Source organism: Pituophis catenifer, unplaced genomic scaffold (genome assembly GCF_029215685.1).
Source record: "Pituophis catenifer annectens isolate HBS135680 unplaced genomic scaffold, rPitCat1.0.hap2 SCAF_9, whole genome shotgun sequence".
Lineage (NCBI taxonomy): Eukaryota > Metazoa > Chordata > Lepidosauria > Squamata > Colubridae > Pituophis > Pituophis catenifer.
The window spans coordinates 24,924,855-24,940,609 of NW_027256889.1; the positions used below are offsets into that span (position 1 = coordinate 24,924,855).

At 42.9% G+C, this 15,755-nt stretch overlaps 1 protein-coding gene across 1 annotated transcript in view; it reads right to left on the reverse strand.

Moving 5' to 3' along the window:
• Positions 1 to 3,985: 3,985 nt before the first annotated feature.
• Positions 3,986 to 15,755, reverse strand: part of COL16A1 (collagen type XVI alpha 1 chain) — a 286,423-nt gene continuing 274,653 nt past the window's right edge. The window contains exons 64-71 of the mRNA XM_070949755.1: positions 15,272 to 15,361; positions 14,470 to 14,505; positions 12,473 to 12,517; positions 11,811 to 11,999; positions 10,651 to 10,717; positions 7,074 to 7,253; positions 6,501 to 6,578; positions 3,986 to 5,272 (exon numbers count right to left, since the gene is read on the reverse strand). Of these exons, the coding sequence (XP_070805856.1) occupies positions 5,070 to 5,272; positions 6,501 to 6,578; positions 7,074 to 7,253; positions 10,651 to 10,717; positions 11,811 to 11,999; positions 12,473 to 12,517; positions 14,470 to 14,505; positions 15,272 to 15,361 (888 nt within the window). The 3' untranslated portion in view covers positions 3,986 to 5,069. The remainder of the gene's footprint in view (positions 5,273 to 6,500; positions 6,579 to 7,073; positions 7,254 to 10,650; positions 10,718 to 11,810; positions 12,000 to 12,472; positions 12,518 to 14,469; positions 14,506 to 15,271; positions 15,362 to 15,755) is intronic.

Sequence of the window (15,755 nt, forward strand, 5' to 3'; positions counted from 1 at the left end):
AAGAGGAAAAAAATAGGAGAAAAAGTCATAAAATCTGAGCAGACAGCTGAAGAATGCTAGTGACTTCTATGGAATTATTGTTCCCAAAATTGCCAATTCACTTTAAAAAAATAAATCTGTCTCTGGTTCTTCTCAAATCATACGTTTCTTTCAGTCCGGAGACAACTATTAAAATATGACCATCAAGAATTTATGTGTGGTTTTTGTTTCTCGGATCAATTTGTAGCAAGCCACATTTTGAAGAGAACTTCCGGCTTGATGGATCAGCCTCTTGATAGCCCTTTGAAGGAGTAACTACAAATATTTTCTCTGATGCTTGAAAATCTCTGCTGGATATTGTTCCGTGGTGTTTATCTGACATAGAAGCAGGATCATCTTATTCTTGCTCTTTCTTTATCTGTGATAGGAAAGAAGCCACGTAGTCTTCTCCCATAACAAGGCCAGCAGCCTTGTCATGGAAGAAGAAGCTGTCACCGTGTTCTTCAGGAAGTTACTGTATTTTTCAGAGTATAAAATGCACCTTTTCCCCTACTAAAAGGGGGGTGAAAATTTAGGTGCTCCTTATACACTGAATGTAGCCCCATCCACCCACTGGCCCCCACCCTTTGGCCTCTGCCTCCCAGCAGTTACCTCTTTGCAGCAAACAGCAAGAAGAAACAGCTTGTTTCAGCTTCAGCACAGCCTAATTAGTACAAGTTGATTGGATCGGCCTCCCGACTCTCAGCTGTTTTGCTCTCAGCTGTTTTACGTGGGCCTCTGCTGCTTGCTACAATGAGGCAAAATTGCTGGGAGGCAGAGGCAGATTTTTTTTTTCTTGTTTTCCAAAAAAGGTAGGTGCATTTTATAATCCAGTGCATTTTATACTCCGAAAAATACGGTATCTTCTGCCCTTGAAAAATGGTGAGCAGCACCTTGCTTCTTTCCCAGGATGAGGTAGAGAAGAGAGATGGACATTCACAAAGAGGAGATCTTGGTGTTGTTGTGTAGGGCCAAAGACACCACTTAGTAGCACAGGGGATCATGGTAGTTGTTGGAGTGTGGGATGAACTTGCTATGGACCCCATGTGGAGCTAAGGGGAAGAAATTCATACTGTGTTTGACTAGCAGGCTTGGGGTTTTATCATTCAAATATACTGTCTACGGCATGACAAGGAGACCAACAATCACTTTACCTTGAGGCAAGATCCTATTGTTGCAGCAATTATTTCTGATCAGAATTCATTATTTTTAACTAAAGGACCAACGCTCCATGATGAACCAATGGATTGCTAGTCAACATACAGGTTTCTAATATCCTGTTTCCCCCAGTGGTGGGTTTCAAATTTTTTTTACTACCGGTTCTGTGGGTGTGGCTTGATGGGTGTGGCATGGCTTGGTGGGCGTGGCAGGGGAAGGATACTGCAAAATCTCCATTCCCTCCCCAATCCAGGGGAAAGATACTGAAAATCCCCATTTCCTCCCAATCGGCTGGGACTTGGAGGCAGAGAATAATGGGGGCGGGGCCAGTCAGAATTTTTACTGCTGGTTCTCTGAACTATTCAAAATTTTGGTTCTCCAGAACTGGTCAGAACCTGCTGCAACCCACCTCTGGTTTTCCCGAAAATAAGACCTCCCTGGATAATAAGCCCAATCAGGCAGTTGAGCGCATGTGCTAAAATAAGACCCCACCCCTGAAAATAAGACCTCCCCAAAAATAATATAAATATAATATAATATAATATATTATAATATATATATATATATATATATATATATATATATATATATATATATATGTATATATGTATATATATATATATATATATATATATATATATATATATATATAATATAAATAATATAAATTAAAAAGCAAAAAGCAAAATATTTAAATGCATGCGTAGCCGGTCCCCTCATTTCCTCTGGTTAGGGTTAGGGAGACAAAGCTGGAAATCAGGTAAGATGGCAAGAGGAGCCCTGTCTTGCTCCACGCGGCCCAAAATAATAAGACCTCGCGCTTATTTTGGGGTTCAATAAGACAGGGTCTTATTTTCGGGGAAACATGTTTAGAAGACTATAGTCACCAACAATAATTACTGTGCACTGATGATGTTACCTACTTGGGCAATGAAACATCTGCAGGAAAACAACCAACCTGAGGGAGCACTGAGGATTCCACATTACAATTCATTTCTCTTGCTTCTGCTGTACCTGTCCATTCAATGGGCTTTGTCACAGAATGACCTAATGATGGCTTGTAAATCAATGGTTTGAAATGAACTTGAGCCAAATACCAATTAGGAAACAAGGCATCATTTATTTAAACATTAAAATTAGGGCGGTGATGATTAACTCTTGAGATTGATGGCCCAGATGTTGTTGTGGCCCATCAGCGGCCTATGCGGACTGTAGCTGATTCTGACAGTGAGGAGGCTGGTGTGGTGCTGCGCCAGCAGCCTATGCAGCTGGCGCTTGAATCGGACACTGAGGAGGCTGGAGAAGATGTGGTGCCAGAGGCGGGGATTCAACCAGGGCCTTCAGAACCTCCAGAAGCTCCCATGGGTGAAGAGGAGGAAGAGGAAGAGCCTCTTCTCGATGCGCCGGCGGAGTGGCTCCTCAGGAGTGGCTCCTCAGGAGGAGGTCTCCTCGAGGGTAAGGCTTGGGGCTAATTGGCCACTCCCTTAGCCTATTTAAGGAGGAATGCTGACTGAAGCAATTTGTAGGGAACAACTTTAGTTCATTCTCCTTCGCGTCTGGATTCTCTGCAAATTGCTTCTGGGCTTTCTGCCAACCTTAGTAAGATTGTGATTACTTTATCTTTGGTTTCTTTGGTTTCTTGTAGGCTATTAAGAAAGTTTATTAACAGCCTTTGTTTGGAAAAGACTGAGTTCTTTTAGTAAATTTAAGTTTTGTACAGACTTTGTGTGTGCTGTGTTCTTTGGGGTCTGTAGCTGGGGCAGAACAGATGTGTGTGTGTGTGTGTGTGTGTGTGTGTGTGTGTGAGAGAGAGAGAGAGACTCTCCTCTAGGGGAGACCCATTTGGGTCAAGGAAGTAAGAGACACACAAGTGTATTCACGTAATCCCTGTGTTCGTAGTGGGGTAGATCTGGAAAGAGTTAATAAAGGGGTTTAACGGTTATATTGCTGCCAGTTCTAGTTTCTGAATAGATGTGATTTGAAATCTAAAGGAAGACTTTTTGGATCCATTGGGGGAAGATTGGGGAGGGGGGTTAAGTAAAGAAATTAGGTCCCCCCCACAAAAGTTTCAGGTGTCTGTTACAAGCAGTGGTGAGTTTCAAAAATTTTCACTACTGGTTCTGTGGGTGTGGCTTGGTGTGTGTGGCATGGCTTGGTGGGCATGGCTTGGTGGGCGTGGCTTTGAAGGATACTGTAAAATCTCCATTCCCACCCCACTCCAGTGGAAGGTTACTACAAAATCCCCATTTCTTCCAATCAGCTGGGATTCGGGAGGCAGAGAATATCATGTTTCCCCAAAAATAAGACCCTGTCTTATATTTTTTTGAACCCTGAAATAAGCGCTTGGCCTTATTGACATGCGCTCAAAAGCCCAATTGGGTTTATTATCAGGGGATGTCTTATTTTGGGGAAAACAGGGTAGATGGGGACAGGGCCAGTCAGAGGTGGTATTTACCAGTTCTACAAACTACTCAAAATTTCCACTACCATTTCTCCAGAACTGGTTAGAACTGAATACTACCTCTGGTTACAAGCCATAATAATATCATTTGGATCATGAGATCATCGTGCGAATCGTGTGAATTACATAATTTATATCATTGCAAATAAAATAATTCAGATTATTTGTGTGAAGGTGACAGCAGGCAAGGCACAACAGCTATTCCTTCCACAATAGCCCAATTTACATCTTAGCCACAGATAATGACCCCCTCCACCCCAGTCTCATCTTCTCCTGATCCTCCAGGATCTCCCAGTTCTGATGCCCAGATGTATGAGCAACTAGATTTAGGTCTGGTTTGGATGAAACTCAATATATTTGATATAAAAACAAGGGGAAAAAACAAACAAAACCAGGAACATTCAAGAAAAATTAATTAATTCCAGAAGGTACATGGTCCCACACATTTCGTACAACAGGAAGAAAACAGAATGTTGGACATCTGGAAAAGTAATTACACCGTAAAATGATATTCCCATTCATACATTCTAAATACCACACAGCTTGTTTTAAGTTTCAGAAGTTCTTTCAATTCCCTCCCCTCCAAAGACACAACAGAACTTTTAATACTTTAATTTTTGTTTCCACTTTTTCATTTCAATTAAGGGGGGAAATGTCTGAGCTATGAAGTCACACTTTTTCCCTGCACAGTTTCACGTATATCTACTAGAAGTAAATTCTGCTGGATTTACTTGTGCAATTTGCTCCAAGAAGAGATGTGTAAATACTAGGTAGGTCAGCCTTTCTCGGAGTGTGCTCTCTAGATGTGATAGGTGACAACTTCTTGATTTGCGATGACTCTGCTGGTGTGATTCCATACGGAGGCAATTTTTGTTCTATCAATTGCATTTTAGAATTGTTTATCTCTTGCCTTCCAGATATCCATTGTAACTCATGCTAAAAGGGAAAATCCAATCAAAGTTGAAATTAAACCACAGCATTCCCCTTTTGTCATCTCCCCTTTGCATATTTTCTTAAATTTTTCAACAGATTCTGTCTACATTGTGGAAATAATAACATCTAATGAGGCGGGAAAATAATGAGCGGGATCTTCTCATCAGCTGAGGAAAACTGAAGTTTTGTCTTGAATACATTTTTGCTGACCATGGGTAAAAATCAGTCAGAATATGGAGACATTCACACACAGAAATCTTTTCTCCCTCTCTCTCTCTCACACACACAGACAGACACAGATATCCTGGTAGTTCTTTTTTTTAAAAAAAAAAAACAAAAACAAAATGCCATCATGATAAGAAGTTGAACTCCACTGGAGAAAAATATAGTCAAAATATTAACAACAATAAAAGCATCATCACAGCTAGTCATGATGGAAGACTTGATCTTTGGCTATTCCAAATGGAGTCCTTTGTGGGGAGGGAAAGGAGAAGATGCTTTAGCCCATAGGCCCCTTCATGTTTTTGGGCTGGTACATGGGCTGTTCCATGGGCATCATGCCAAAACAGTCTGAAGGATTGCAGTGACCGACTTTCCCAGGAGGGCCTGTGATTCCTGGTGGCCCCGGGATGCCTGGAATACCTTGCTGCCCCATAGGCCCTGGAAGACCCATTTTCCCATAACCTGGAGGCCCCTGCATGCCTGTAGAGAAGAAAGGAAAACAAGGAAAACAAGCGTGAGTTTCAAGTACTGTTGAGACGCCTACATTATGTGGTGTGTTTTTCCTTTCCTGAAATGATAGGAAATGTTGGAGAAAACTTTCCCATGAAGATGCTCTTCAGATCGGCAGACTTCAACTCCCAAAATTCTCCACTCTGAAAGATTCTGGAAGTAAAGTCCACACACCTGAAAAATCTCCAGGTTGGGGAAAGGTGTGCTGGGAAGGTCTCGTTTCTTTGTGAAGAAAGTTTCCTGGGGATGTAGGTTTTAACCTATTAGAAACCTCAACGTTGAGCCAAATAGGTTGATCTTGCTGTTGAAGTCCTCGGTCCTCAGCAGTCACGTCCAACACTATCTGAACATTTTGATTTGTAGTCGTACCAGCAACACTAAGGAAATCACCTATTCCATTCCATATTTATTTATTTATTAAATTTATACGCTGCCCATCTTGCTCTGCAAATCAACTCTTGAGAATTTAAAGAACAGACTACTTAAGAACAAGCTCTTTGTTCTTACAAGAAAAACTTAAGAACAACCTCTATTTTGGCTAACCAGAACAATATTTCCACATTCTGCTCTACAAAGATGGAACTGATCGAAGTACAGTTCAATGATTCTGGAAGAAAATTTGACCCTCTAGGTCAGTGGTTCTCAACCTGTGGGTTGGGACCCCTTTGGGGGTCGAATGACCCTTTCACAGGGGTCGCCTAAGACCATCGGAAAACACATTTTTTCAATGGTTTTAGGAATAATTTTATGGTTGGGGGTCACCACAACATGAGGAACTGTATTAAAGGGTCGCAGCATTAGGAAGGTTGAGAACCACTGCTCTAGGTTCATTGAGTTGGAGTAAGCTATGAGACTCTCCTCTTTTTCCAATCTCTAGTAAGAGCAAAGTTCATCATTTCACTAGTTGTGTAGATCTAAAGGGATTTTCTCATCCTTTTGAATGACTGTGAAAGGAACTATACCACCATGATTTAAAATTGCTAAAGGAAGCAACAACACCAACGAGAAGAAACTGCTTTCTGTATGAAGATGCAACTTAATGCATATAGTAAGACTCTGAATGGCCAAGAATGGCACCACTGGTCTGCAGAAAAACTCTATGCATACTTTGGGTCTTGGTGATGGATAAAAGCGAATGATTGATGAAAGCAAGCATACTTAAGCAAGCAGGTTTAACTTAGAGGGAAGCCAAATTTACCTGGAGGGCCTGGTGCTCCAGTCTCTCCCATGATTCCAGTCCCTTTGTCTCCTTTTTCTCCTTTGATTCCGGGCTCACCTGCATCGAGGGAGAAAACACAAAAGTGAATTGACCGGAAGCCTCCATCCATTTGTGACATCAGGCTACTTCTGAAACAGCTTGCGAAGAGTCTTGTTTGTACTTCTTTAGAGCTATGATCACATTCTTGCCCAACTAGGATTAAGTACTCATTTCAGGAATCTTCTGGGACAAAGTTATAAAACCCGGGCACACCCCAAATTTGGGGACTCCTGCTGACGTGTCATCTAAATGACATGAATCTACTGGTTGAGTTGTCACCTGCTTAACCTGGTTTCTGATTTTGCCCATTGCCTAAATTTACACCATTTGCAGAGCCATCCAAAACTCAACCAAGGTTCACATTCTCCAAGTTTGACAACTTTTAATGCCAGTTGAAGGATTCCGGGAGTTGAAGTCCACCCATCTTAAAATCACCAAGGTGGAGAAACGCCGGTCTATGATGTGCATCTCCAAGTCTACTTCTTATCAGAAGGAGGAGTTAACAAGGCTTACCTCTCATCCCAGGCACACCTTGCCGGCCTTCCCTTCCAATTTGTCCAGGCAGTCCTGGAGAACCAGGGGGACCTGGTCGTCCCGGCGTTCCATCTTTTCCAGGTGATCCTGGTCTCCCTGGCTGGGAAAGGACTTCCAAGTGTGGCGTGGACAGTCGGGAAGCGTAGTACTGAATCCGTTCTGCAGGAAAGAGAAGGGGGCCATTGTTTGCTCTGCTGCTGAAGGGGCGGAGAGGAACTGGTGAGGTGAGGAAATAGGGAAGCCTGTTTTGGGGGGACAAGGACTTTCTCTGTTAGCTGTTGAATAGAAACAGGGTGAAGATAAACCCTTAAAGGAATCTTTGGAAGCAGATGTGTTTTCCCCGAGAAACTCATTGAAAAGTTGATCTGGCTATTCTGTTAATTTTAAAAGTGGCATTTTATTTTATTTTACTTTTTTACTTCATTTAAATTTACATGCTGCGTATGAGAAGCAATTGTGGGTGTTTTTCCTGAGAGACATTCAAGACAAATTATTATTAACAAAAAATACCATTGCAATTTTTGGATTTTTCTGGTTCCAGAAAATTAAAAAAAAAATCATCATCATTATCTTATGTCCTGCAACAATATATTTAATGGTCTAAACGTCTGGCTGACTATGCAGCCAATCATAATAATAGTTCCATAACCTTCCTTGGACACACTTACACTTTTATAGCTGACCTCCTTCAGGAATTATTCAAACTATTGATTAGGACTGTTTCTGCAATCTTGCCTTGTGTTTATCATTAATTGTCTCTGGTCTTATTATCTGAACTTGTAAGGTTTGAGTTTATTGGGAACATCTTTTAGTCAATTTCTGGTCTGTTTTGCAGAAATGATGGAACCCACTACCCTCTCAGGTCAGGAGTGAGGTTAATTTTAATTCACGGAAGGCCTGGGGGCACTTGTAGTTAAAATACGTTCTCCTGGGCAGTTGTGTCATAGGATAACAAACAACAGGCTTATGGAGAGAAATTCTCAATTCCACACCAGAATGGGAGCCTATAACAGCCTTGCCGAATTGGGCTTTTCTCAGCATTTTCTCTCTTCCTTTATTTTTATTTTCAAGAGGGTTTGGGATAGTGGTGAAAAAGATAGAAGCTTGAGGAATAATAAGTCTGAATTCTGACCCTGGTCATGCTATTCTTAGCTTTCATTTAGTTTCTTCTCTTGAACAGTTAAAAGAAAAAAGAAAGAAAGAAAGAAAGAAAGGAAGGAAGGAAGGAAGGAAGGAAGGAAAGAAAGAAAGAAAGAAAGAAAGAAAGAAAGAAAGAAAGAAAGAAAGAAAGAAAGAAAGAAAGAAAGAAAGATCCTCAAGTCTCCAAAGAAAGATGGGCTATTGAATATTATTGGTTTTTTTTAAAAAATAGTGATTTACTGTATCAGGTAGAGTGGTAAGGAGGGATCTGCAGGGAGGTGATGAGGAAAGTCAAGATATAGCTGTGGACATGTGATCGAAGTTTCACTTCCTTTTAATGGTAGGAAAAATGTAAGACAGAGCAAGGTTTTGATTACACAGGTGTGGTCTTTTTCTTGACTCTTTTGACTCTAACCCTAACCCTAACCCATTTCAGGGGACCCATGTAGCAGGAATTCTGAACAGAAGAAGGCTCTAAAATAGGTGGAAATTCATAATTTCCCTGTAGGGCTTATGCAAACAAATTGCTTGGGTTTTCCTTGCTTGGATGCTGTGATAAAGAAGCTTGCAAGACCAAATCTGCTCCGGATGTCCAAGGCAGAAAAGATGTATTGCATTACAGCTGGCAGGAATAGCCAACACTCCAGAAGATAGGCTCAAGATACAGAAGGATCTTGACAGACTTGAACATTGGGCGCTATCTAGCAAAATGAAATTCAACAGTGAAAAAAGTAAAGTTCTACATTTAGGCAAGAAAAACAAAATGCACAGGTACTGTATAGGTGGTACCTTGCTCAATAGTAGTAACTGAGAGGGATCTTGGAGTCCTAGTGGACAACCATTTAGATATGAGCTAGCCGTGTGCAGCAGCTGCCAAAAAAGCCAACACAGTTCTGGGCTGCATCAACAGAGGGATAGAATCAAGATCACGTGAAGTGTTGATGCCACTTTATAAGGCCTTGGTAAGGCCACACTTGGAATACTGCATCCAGTTTTGGTTGCCACAGGGTAAAAAAGATGTGGAGACTCTAGAAAGAGCGCAGAGAAGAGCAACAAAGATGATGGGGGGACTGGAGGCTAAAACATATGAAGAACGGTTGCAGGAACTGGGTATGTCTAGTTTAATGAAAAAAAGGACTAGGGGAGAGATGATAGCAGTCTTCCAATATCTCAGGGGCTGCTTCAAAGAAGAGGGAGTCAAACTACTTTCCAAAGCACCTGAGGGTAGAACAAGAAGCAATGGGTGGAAATTAATCAAGGAGAGAAGCAATTTAGAACTAAGGAGAAATTTCCTGACAGTTAGAACAATTCATCAGTGGAACAACTTGCCTCCAGAAGTTGTCAATGCTCCAACACTGGAAGTTTTTAAGAAGATGTTGGATAACCATTTGTCTGAAGTGGTGTAGGGTTTCCTGCCTAGACAGGGGGTTGGACTAGAAGACCTCTAGGGTCCCTTCCAACTCTGTTATTCTATTCTATTATTACTCCAATGTGCTCTACATGAGGCTGCCCTGAAGAGCATTCAGAAGCTTCAACTGACGAGAATGTGGTTGTGCGGATAGTAAATGGTGATGGATATATGGCACATCTGACATTGCCGCTATGCGAACTGCATTGGTTACTGGCATAGTCCCAGTACAACTCAAGATGTTGGTCGTCCCCTTTAAAGTCCTACATGTCTTGGGACTGGGTTACCTGAGGGATCGCCTTTTTCCAAGAGTCTCTACTTGTCCAATTGGATCTAGCAGATTGGGCATGTTGCAGATCCTGGCAGCCAAAGAATGAAGACGGGCCTTTTCTTGCAGTGGTCCCTGCTCTGTGGAATATCTTCCCCTTGGAGACCTCAACCCTATTGGCCTTTCATAAGGCTTTAAAAATCTGATTATGTTCCTTTAGTCTGGGATGCTGAATTTGTTAAAAGCCTCATAATTTGGCTTTATTGATAACTGACTCAATATCTTGGCTACTATATATATTTATTTTGAGTATGTAAATGAAGATCATCCAGGCCAAAAGTACCTAAAAAGGTTAAATATTTGGTCCAGTTGCCATGATTTAACCCTTTTAGATATTTATTTTCAATATTTTATTGTTTTTAAAATGCTTTTATTGTTTTAATAATTTTTATAGGTTGGAATTGGAAGCTACCAGAGTCATTGATTTGAGATAGGCAGTTATAGAATTGAATGAATGAATGAATGAATGAATGAATGAATGAATGAATGAATGAATAGCAAAATTAAAACAACCGTCTCTATGATGGGGTTTGGGGTAGGAAATACTCTCAGCTTCCAGATCTGGTATCATAACTTGACTGATTTCCTGACCCTCTAACAAATTCTGCTTGCTTTTCTAGGGTCTCCAACCTGCACAGAGAGACCCTGTACTTCCCCCTGCCCTCAATCTCATCACCCACCATCAAACATTTTTTGGAACTCCTCTCTGATGAACATCCTGATCTGGTCATAGCTGATGGCATCTCCCTGGTGAGAAAAACAAGGAAGAGGGAAAAGCAGAAGTCAATTTCTGCCTTATCTTGCATGTTAACCTGTCCCATTTGACCGCTTTCGCATGCTCAGCTTTACCCCACATGCAGCCATTCCCCCAATCTCCAGAAAATCTTCCAGCCCTGCCAACAACATCTTCTTCCTTCCACACTCCTTCCTTCCTTAGCTGAAGCAGTGGCTGCTGAAGGTCATAATAATCAATCTCCCAGCATGCTGTTACTTTAACTTCCTCCCATCCTTGAGAAGCAATGCTTTGTGGGAGTCTCTGGGGCTCCTCAGTCATGGATCCTGGACAAGCAATCCCTCCCCTGCTTAACTTCAGGAAGGATTCATCAGCTCTGTGTTTTGGAGTGGTTGCATTTGCAGTTTAGAAGCTCTGAAGTGCACTGGGTCTCCCCAGCAGTTCTGTATTGGAGGAGAAGCCAAGAGGCAAGGTTGAGCCCATGACGGCATAGCCAAGCAAGTTTTGGCACCTTGTGCATCAGTGAAGTTGTATGAAAATCTCGAAAGAAAGTGAATGTCAACCACTGGTGGCACATCCTAGAACCCATCTAAGACAGATGTCCTTTCGAATTGCATCTACTGTATTTTTCGGAGTATAAGAAGCACCTTTTTCCCCCCAAAAGAGGGTGAAAATCTGGGTGCGTCTTACACTCCGAATGCAGCCCCGCCCAGCTTCTCAAACGGAGGTTTCAGAGGCTGAAAAAAGCATCAGAAACGAAGCTTCAGAAAAGAAGCCCCCAAACAGAGCTTCAGAGGCTTCTTTTCTGAAGCTGTTTCAGAGGCTTTCAGAGCCTCAAAAGTTTTTTCTGAAACAGAGTTTCAGAAGTTTCACAACCAAGGAACCTGTTGCTAAATTTCACCTCTGGGAACAGCTGATTGGGGGTATTCCTGGAGGCCAATCCACCTGCCAATCAGCTTTTTTCTTATTTTCCTCCCCAAAAACTAAGGTGCGTCTTATACTCTGAAAAATACGGTACTTTTAGACTGAACCAGAATGACAGAGGACTTAATAGTTCAGCTGCCCATTACATTGCATGCCTCTCATTGTCTTTGCCCCAGTTCTTACCGTCGTCCCCGGCAATCCTGGGTTCCCAGGGTTCCCAGCAGGGCCAGGTGAGCCAGGATGTCCTCTCTCCCCGGGGGTCCCGCGTGGTCCCATGGGGCCCATTTCACCACTTTTTCCTGGGCCTCCTGGCATCCCCGCTCTGCCTTTCTCTCCAGGGTGACCCATCTGCCCTGGAATGCCATGGTCCCCCTGAAAGAAGAAAGGACAATTTCCATGAAAGGTTGTCTGAGGACCGTGACGGAGAACCTATGGCATGTGTGACAGAGGTGGCACACGGTGCCCTCTCTCTAGGCATGCGAGCTGTTGCGCCCCAGCTCAGCTTTGCTGCGCATGCATGCGTGCCTCCCGCCAGCTGGTCTTCAGGTCTCTGCCGCACATGAGTGGTGCGGGGACTAGCAAATGGAGGGGCTGCACACACAAGTGGGGGGTCTCATGTACTTGCGTGGGGCAGGGTGCATGTGGGGTGTGTGCACACATGCACGGGGTGGGGCGCATATGGGGGGCACACACACATTGCATTTTGGAGGTTTGCTTGCACACACGTGCATTCAAGTGTACATTTGCACGCATGTGCACACTTTGGGCACTTGGTCCAGAAAAGGTTAGCCATCTCTGTCCTAGGAGAAGAGGCTGATGTTCACTTCTAATAGTATCCTACTTACTTTCTGTCCAGAAGGACCAGGAGGACCTGGTTTTCCAGGAGATCCCTGTGGAAAAGCAAGAAGTCTTCAGCATAGTGATAAATACCCATCATGCATTTGAGTGGAAGAAAGCATTAGCTTAAGGCTATTTTGTCCCATCAAATGGCCCTCGTCCTACCATTTAACTTGAAGCTGTTTACCTGCCCTCTACAGGAGGTGTTCCTTGTCCGTTAGTTGTCTCCATTATTGTGTAATGGAGGTAGTCCTCATTTAAAGAGTGGCTGTTTTATGATTGTTTGAAGTACAACGGCCATGGAACCAGATGTGGGTTTCAGCAGGTTCGGACCAGTTCTGGAGAACTGGTAGCGGAAATGTTGAGTAGTTCGGAGAACCGGTAGTAAAAATTCTGACTGGCCCTGCCCCCATCTATTCTTTGCCTCCTGAGTCCCATCTGATTGGGAGGGAATGGGGATTTTACAGTATCCTTCCCATGCCATGCCCACCGAGCCACGCCCACCAAGCCACACCCACAGAACCGGTAGTAAATTTTTTTGAAACCCACCACTGCACGGAATGGCTACTTTACAGTCTCTTAAAGCACTCCTGGCCATCCTAAATGGCTGTGCCCATCCATTCCCTGTGTCCATGTGACTGCTGTGGCCTAGAGGTGGAGCTCTTGCCTCACAATCAGGAGATTGTGAGTTCAATCCTAGGTAGAGGCAGATGTAGGGTCTCCTGCTTGGGCAGGGGGTTGGACTAGTTGACCTGCAAGATCCCTTCCAACTCTGTTAATCTATTAGATAGGTCAGATTTAGATCTTATTGTAGTGATCAGTCATGTGACCGTAATTCATGATGTTTTTGCCAGTTTCTGACTAAAAACACCCTTTCAAATGAATGTTTTTTACTTAATGACCACAGCAAAAAAAAAAAAAAAAATGGCCAGAAAAATATTTCCGGTGGCATGGGTGCTTCGACTTACAATCACAACGCCTTACAACCATAATTCCAGGCTTGATTATGGTTGTAATTTAAGAACCCCCTGCATTTGGAAGTCAGCTTCCAGGAAGCAGAGAAAGTAGTGTGAGAATGCGATGGTTGGAGATATAGGCAAGGTGGGCCAAGGGCTGCTTTCCAAGAAAGGGCTTGCCTGTGGCAGAATACACAGTTTATTTCACAAACGTTGCTACGACAAGATGCATCCTGATCAGGGGTGAAATGTAAAATCTGTTACTACCAGTTCTATGGGTGTGGCTTGGTGGTGGTGGGGTAATGTGACTGGGTGGGTGTGACCACCTTTTTTTTTTTTAAACTTTTCAGAGCATTTTTTCTAATGCTTTGAAAAGCCTCTCTTGTGATCAGGAAACTCAGCTGGGATCGTCAGAGACTTTTCAAAGCATTTTTTTTTACCACCTCTTCGGCCACGAGGTTGCAGAGAAAAATGCTTTGAAAAGCTTCTGAAGATCCCAGCTGAGCCGCGCGATCATCAGAGGCTTTTTTTTTTTAACTTTTAAAAGCATTTTTTTTGTCGGAAGCGGTTGTAGAAAAAATGCTTTTAAAAGTAAAAAAAAAAAAAAGCCTCTGATGATCGTGCGGCTCAGCTGGGCATGGGGGGGGGGGGGGGCGCAGGGATTTTTGCTACCGGTTCTCCGAACCACCTGCCGCCATCGTTACCAGATGGGGCGATCCGGTCTGAACTGGGAGCATTTCACCCCGGATCCTGATTATTAACTGAAATGGCCTTAAAGAGTTTTGGAATTTGGGGGAAAAAAAAATGAGCTACAGTTTTTCCCCCCCAGTGCAAACCATCCCATCAAGTCCATTTCTTTTTTCTGTCCCTGGTCCATATCGTCCCTGTGGGTGATCAAACAATGTGAACATTGTTTTGGGCATAAGAAATGTGATGTAGGTAGCTTCCTTCCATTGTTACAGTGGGTTACTCCTATTTTTGGTTCTGAAATGGGGGTAAAGAAGGGCTCTTCCGTTCAAGAAGGTGATAACAGGTAAGAGTCACCATACCTCTTTGCCTCCCAGTCCATCCAAACCTGGCTCACCCTAGGAACCAAACAGAAAACAAGGGGAAAAGAGGATTTAGTTTCATTTCTCTACTAATGGGTCCAAAGTCAAATTCTCATGTTGTTATGAACCACTTTCAGCCTAATATTGAACAAAGAATTAAGACTAGGAAGCATTACAAAACATCCATGCACCCGTCCATCCATTCTCAACCAGAGGGTTTTCCTACAAGCTTGTTGTGACCTAGGCTTCCTGAGTCATTAAAACTATGAGTAGTCCCAAAAATCTCTTTTATTGCAACAGTTGTGAATTACGTTCATTCGCAGCTGAGTCCCAATTAGTTGCAAAAAATCCTTTGGGAGAAATCCTTCGGGATAATCACCAACCTTTATCTCCCTTGATATGCTGCCAAAGAACCTACTTGGCAAAGCCACATGGAATCCAGAATCAAACAGAGATGCTGACTGGGAACAGAATTAACAACGTTGCTTTCCTGCAAAGGCCCCACATGCCTTTGCTCCTCTTTTAAACCTTATGGGAGGAGCCAATCATCTCCAGGCCTTACTCCCGAATTGTCCCTTTAGTTTTAACTGTTCTTTCCTTCTGGCAGCTCTGCGTATGCATGTGCTAGGAATAGGCTCCTCCTGTTCCTCTGTCTCTCTGATATCCGGAGTCCGCGCCCATGTTCCTCCCCAGCCTCCTCACTGTCTGACTCTGTTGCCAGTTCCGCAGGCTGCTGGCAGACCACAACAAAGCTCTTCATGATTGATTCTGAAACATGTTGATTCCATCAAGAGACACTTACCGGTGGACCTGGATGACCCGGTGTTCCTGGCTGGCCTGGGAGCCCACTGAGACCTCTTTCTCCAGTGGATCCCCGTTCACCCTTCTGACCCTGGGAAAAGGAGAGACGGCATCAGAAACTGTTGGAGACAATCAAGGAAACACAAAGTTTTGTGGTGACTCCTCCAAATGACCAGGTACACAATGTTCTTCCCAATGCATGTGCTCTGAGGTTCATTTTGGTGGGAGAACTCAAGGTCCCCTTTCCAGTTGTGGCTATTTTTGTTTGTTTTTTAAAAATAGTTTAAATGAATATCTTACATTTTTAAAACCAAAAACATAATAGAAAAAGACAAAAAATGAAAAAAGAAAAAGAAAAAAGAAGAGAACATACACATACACCAAATGGTAAAATACAAAACATAAATAACAACATTATATAATATTTTATAACTTTCTGCATCAACAATTATCTTTACTTTTAAATTCAATCTTCCTAATCATTC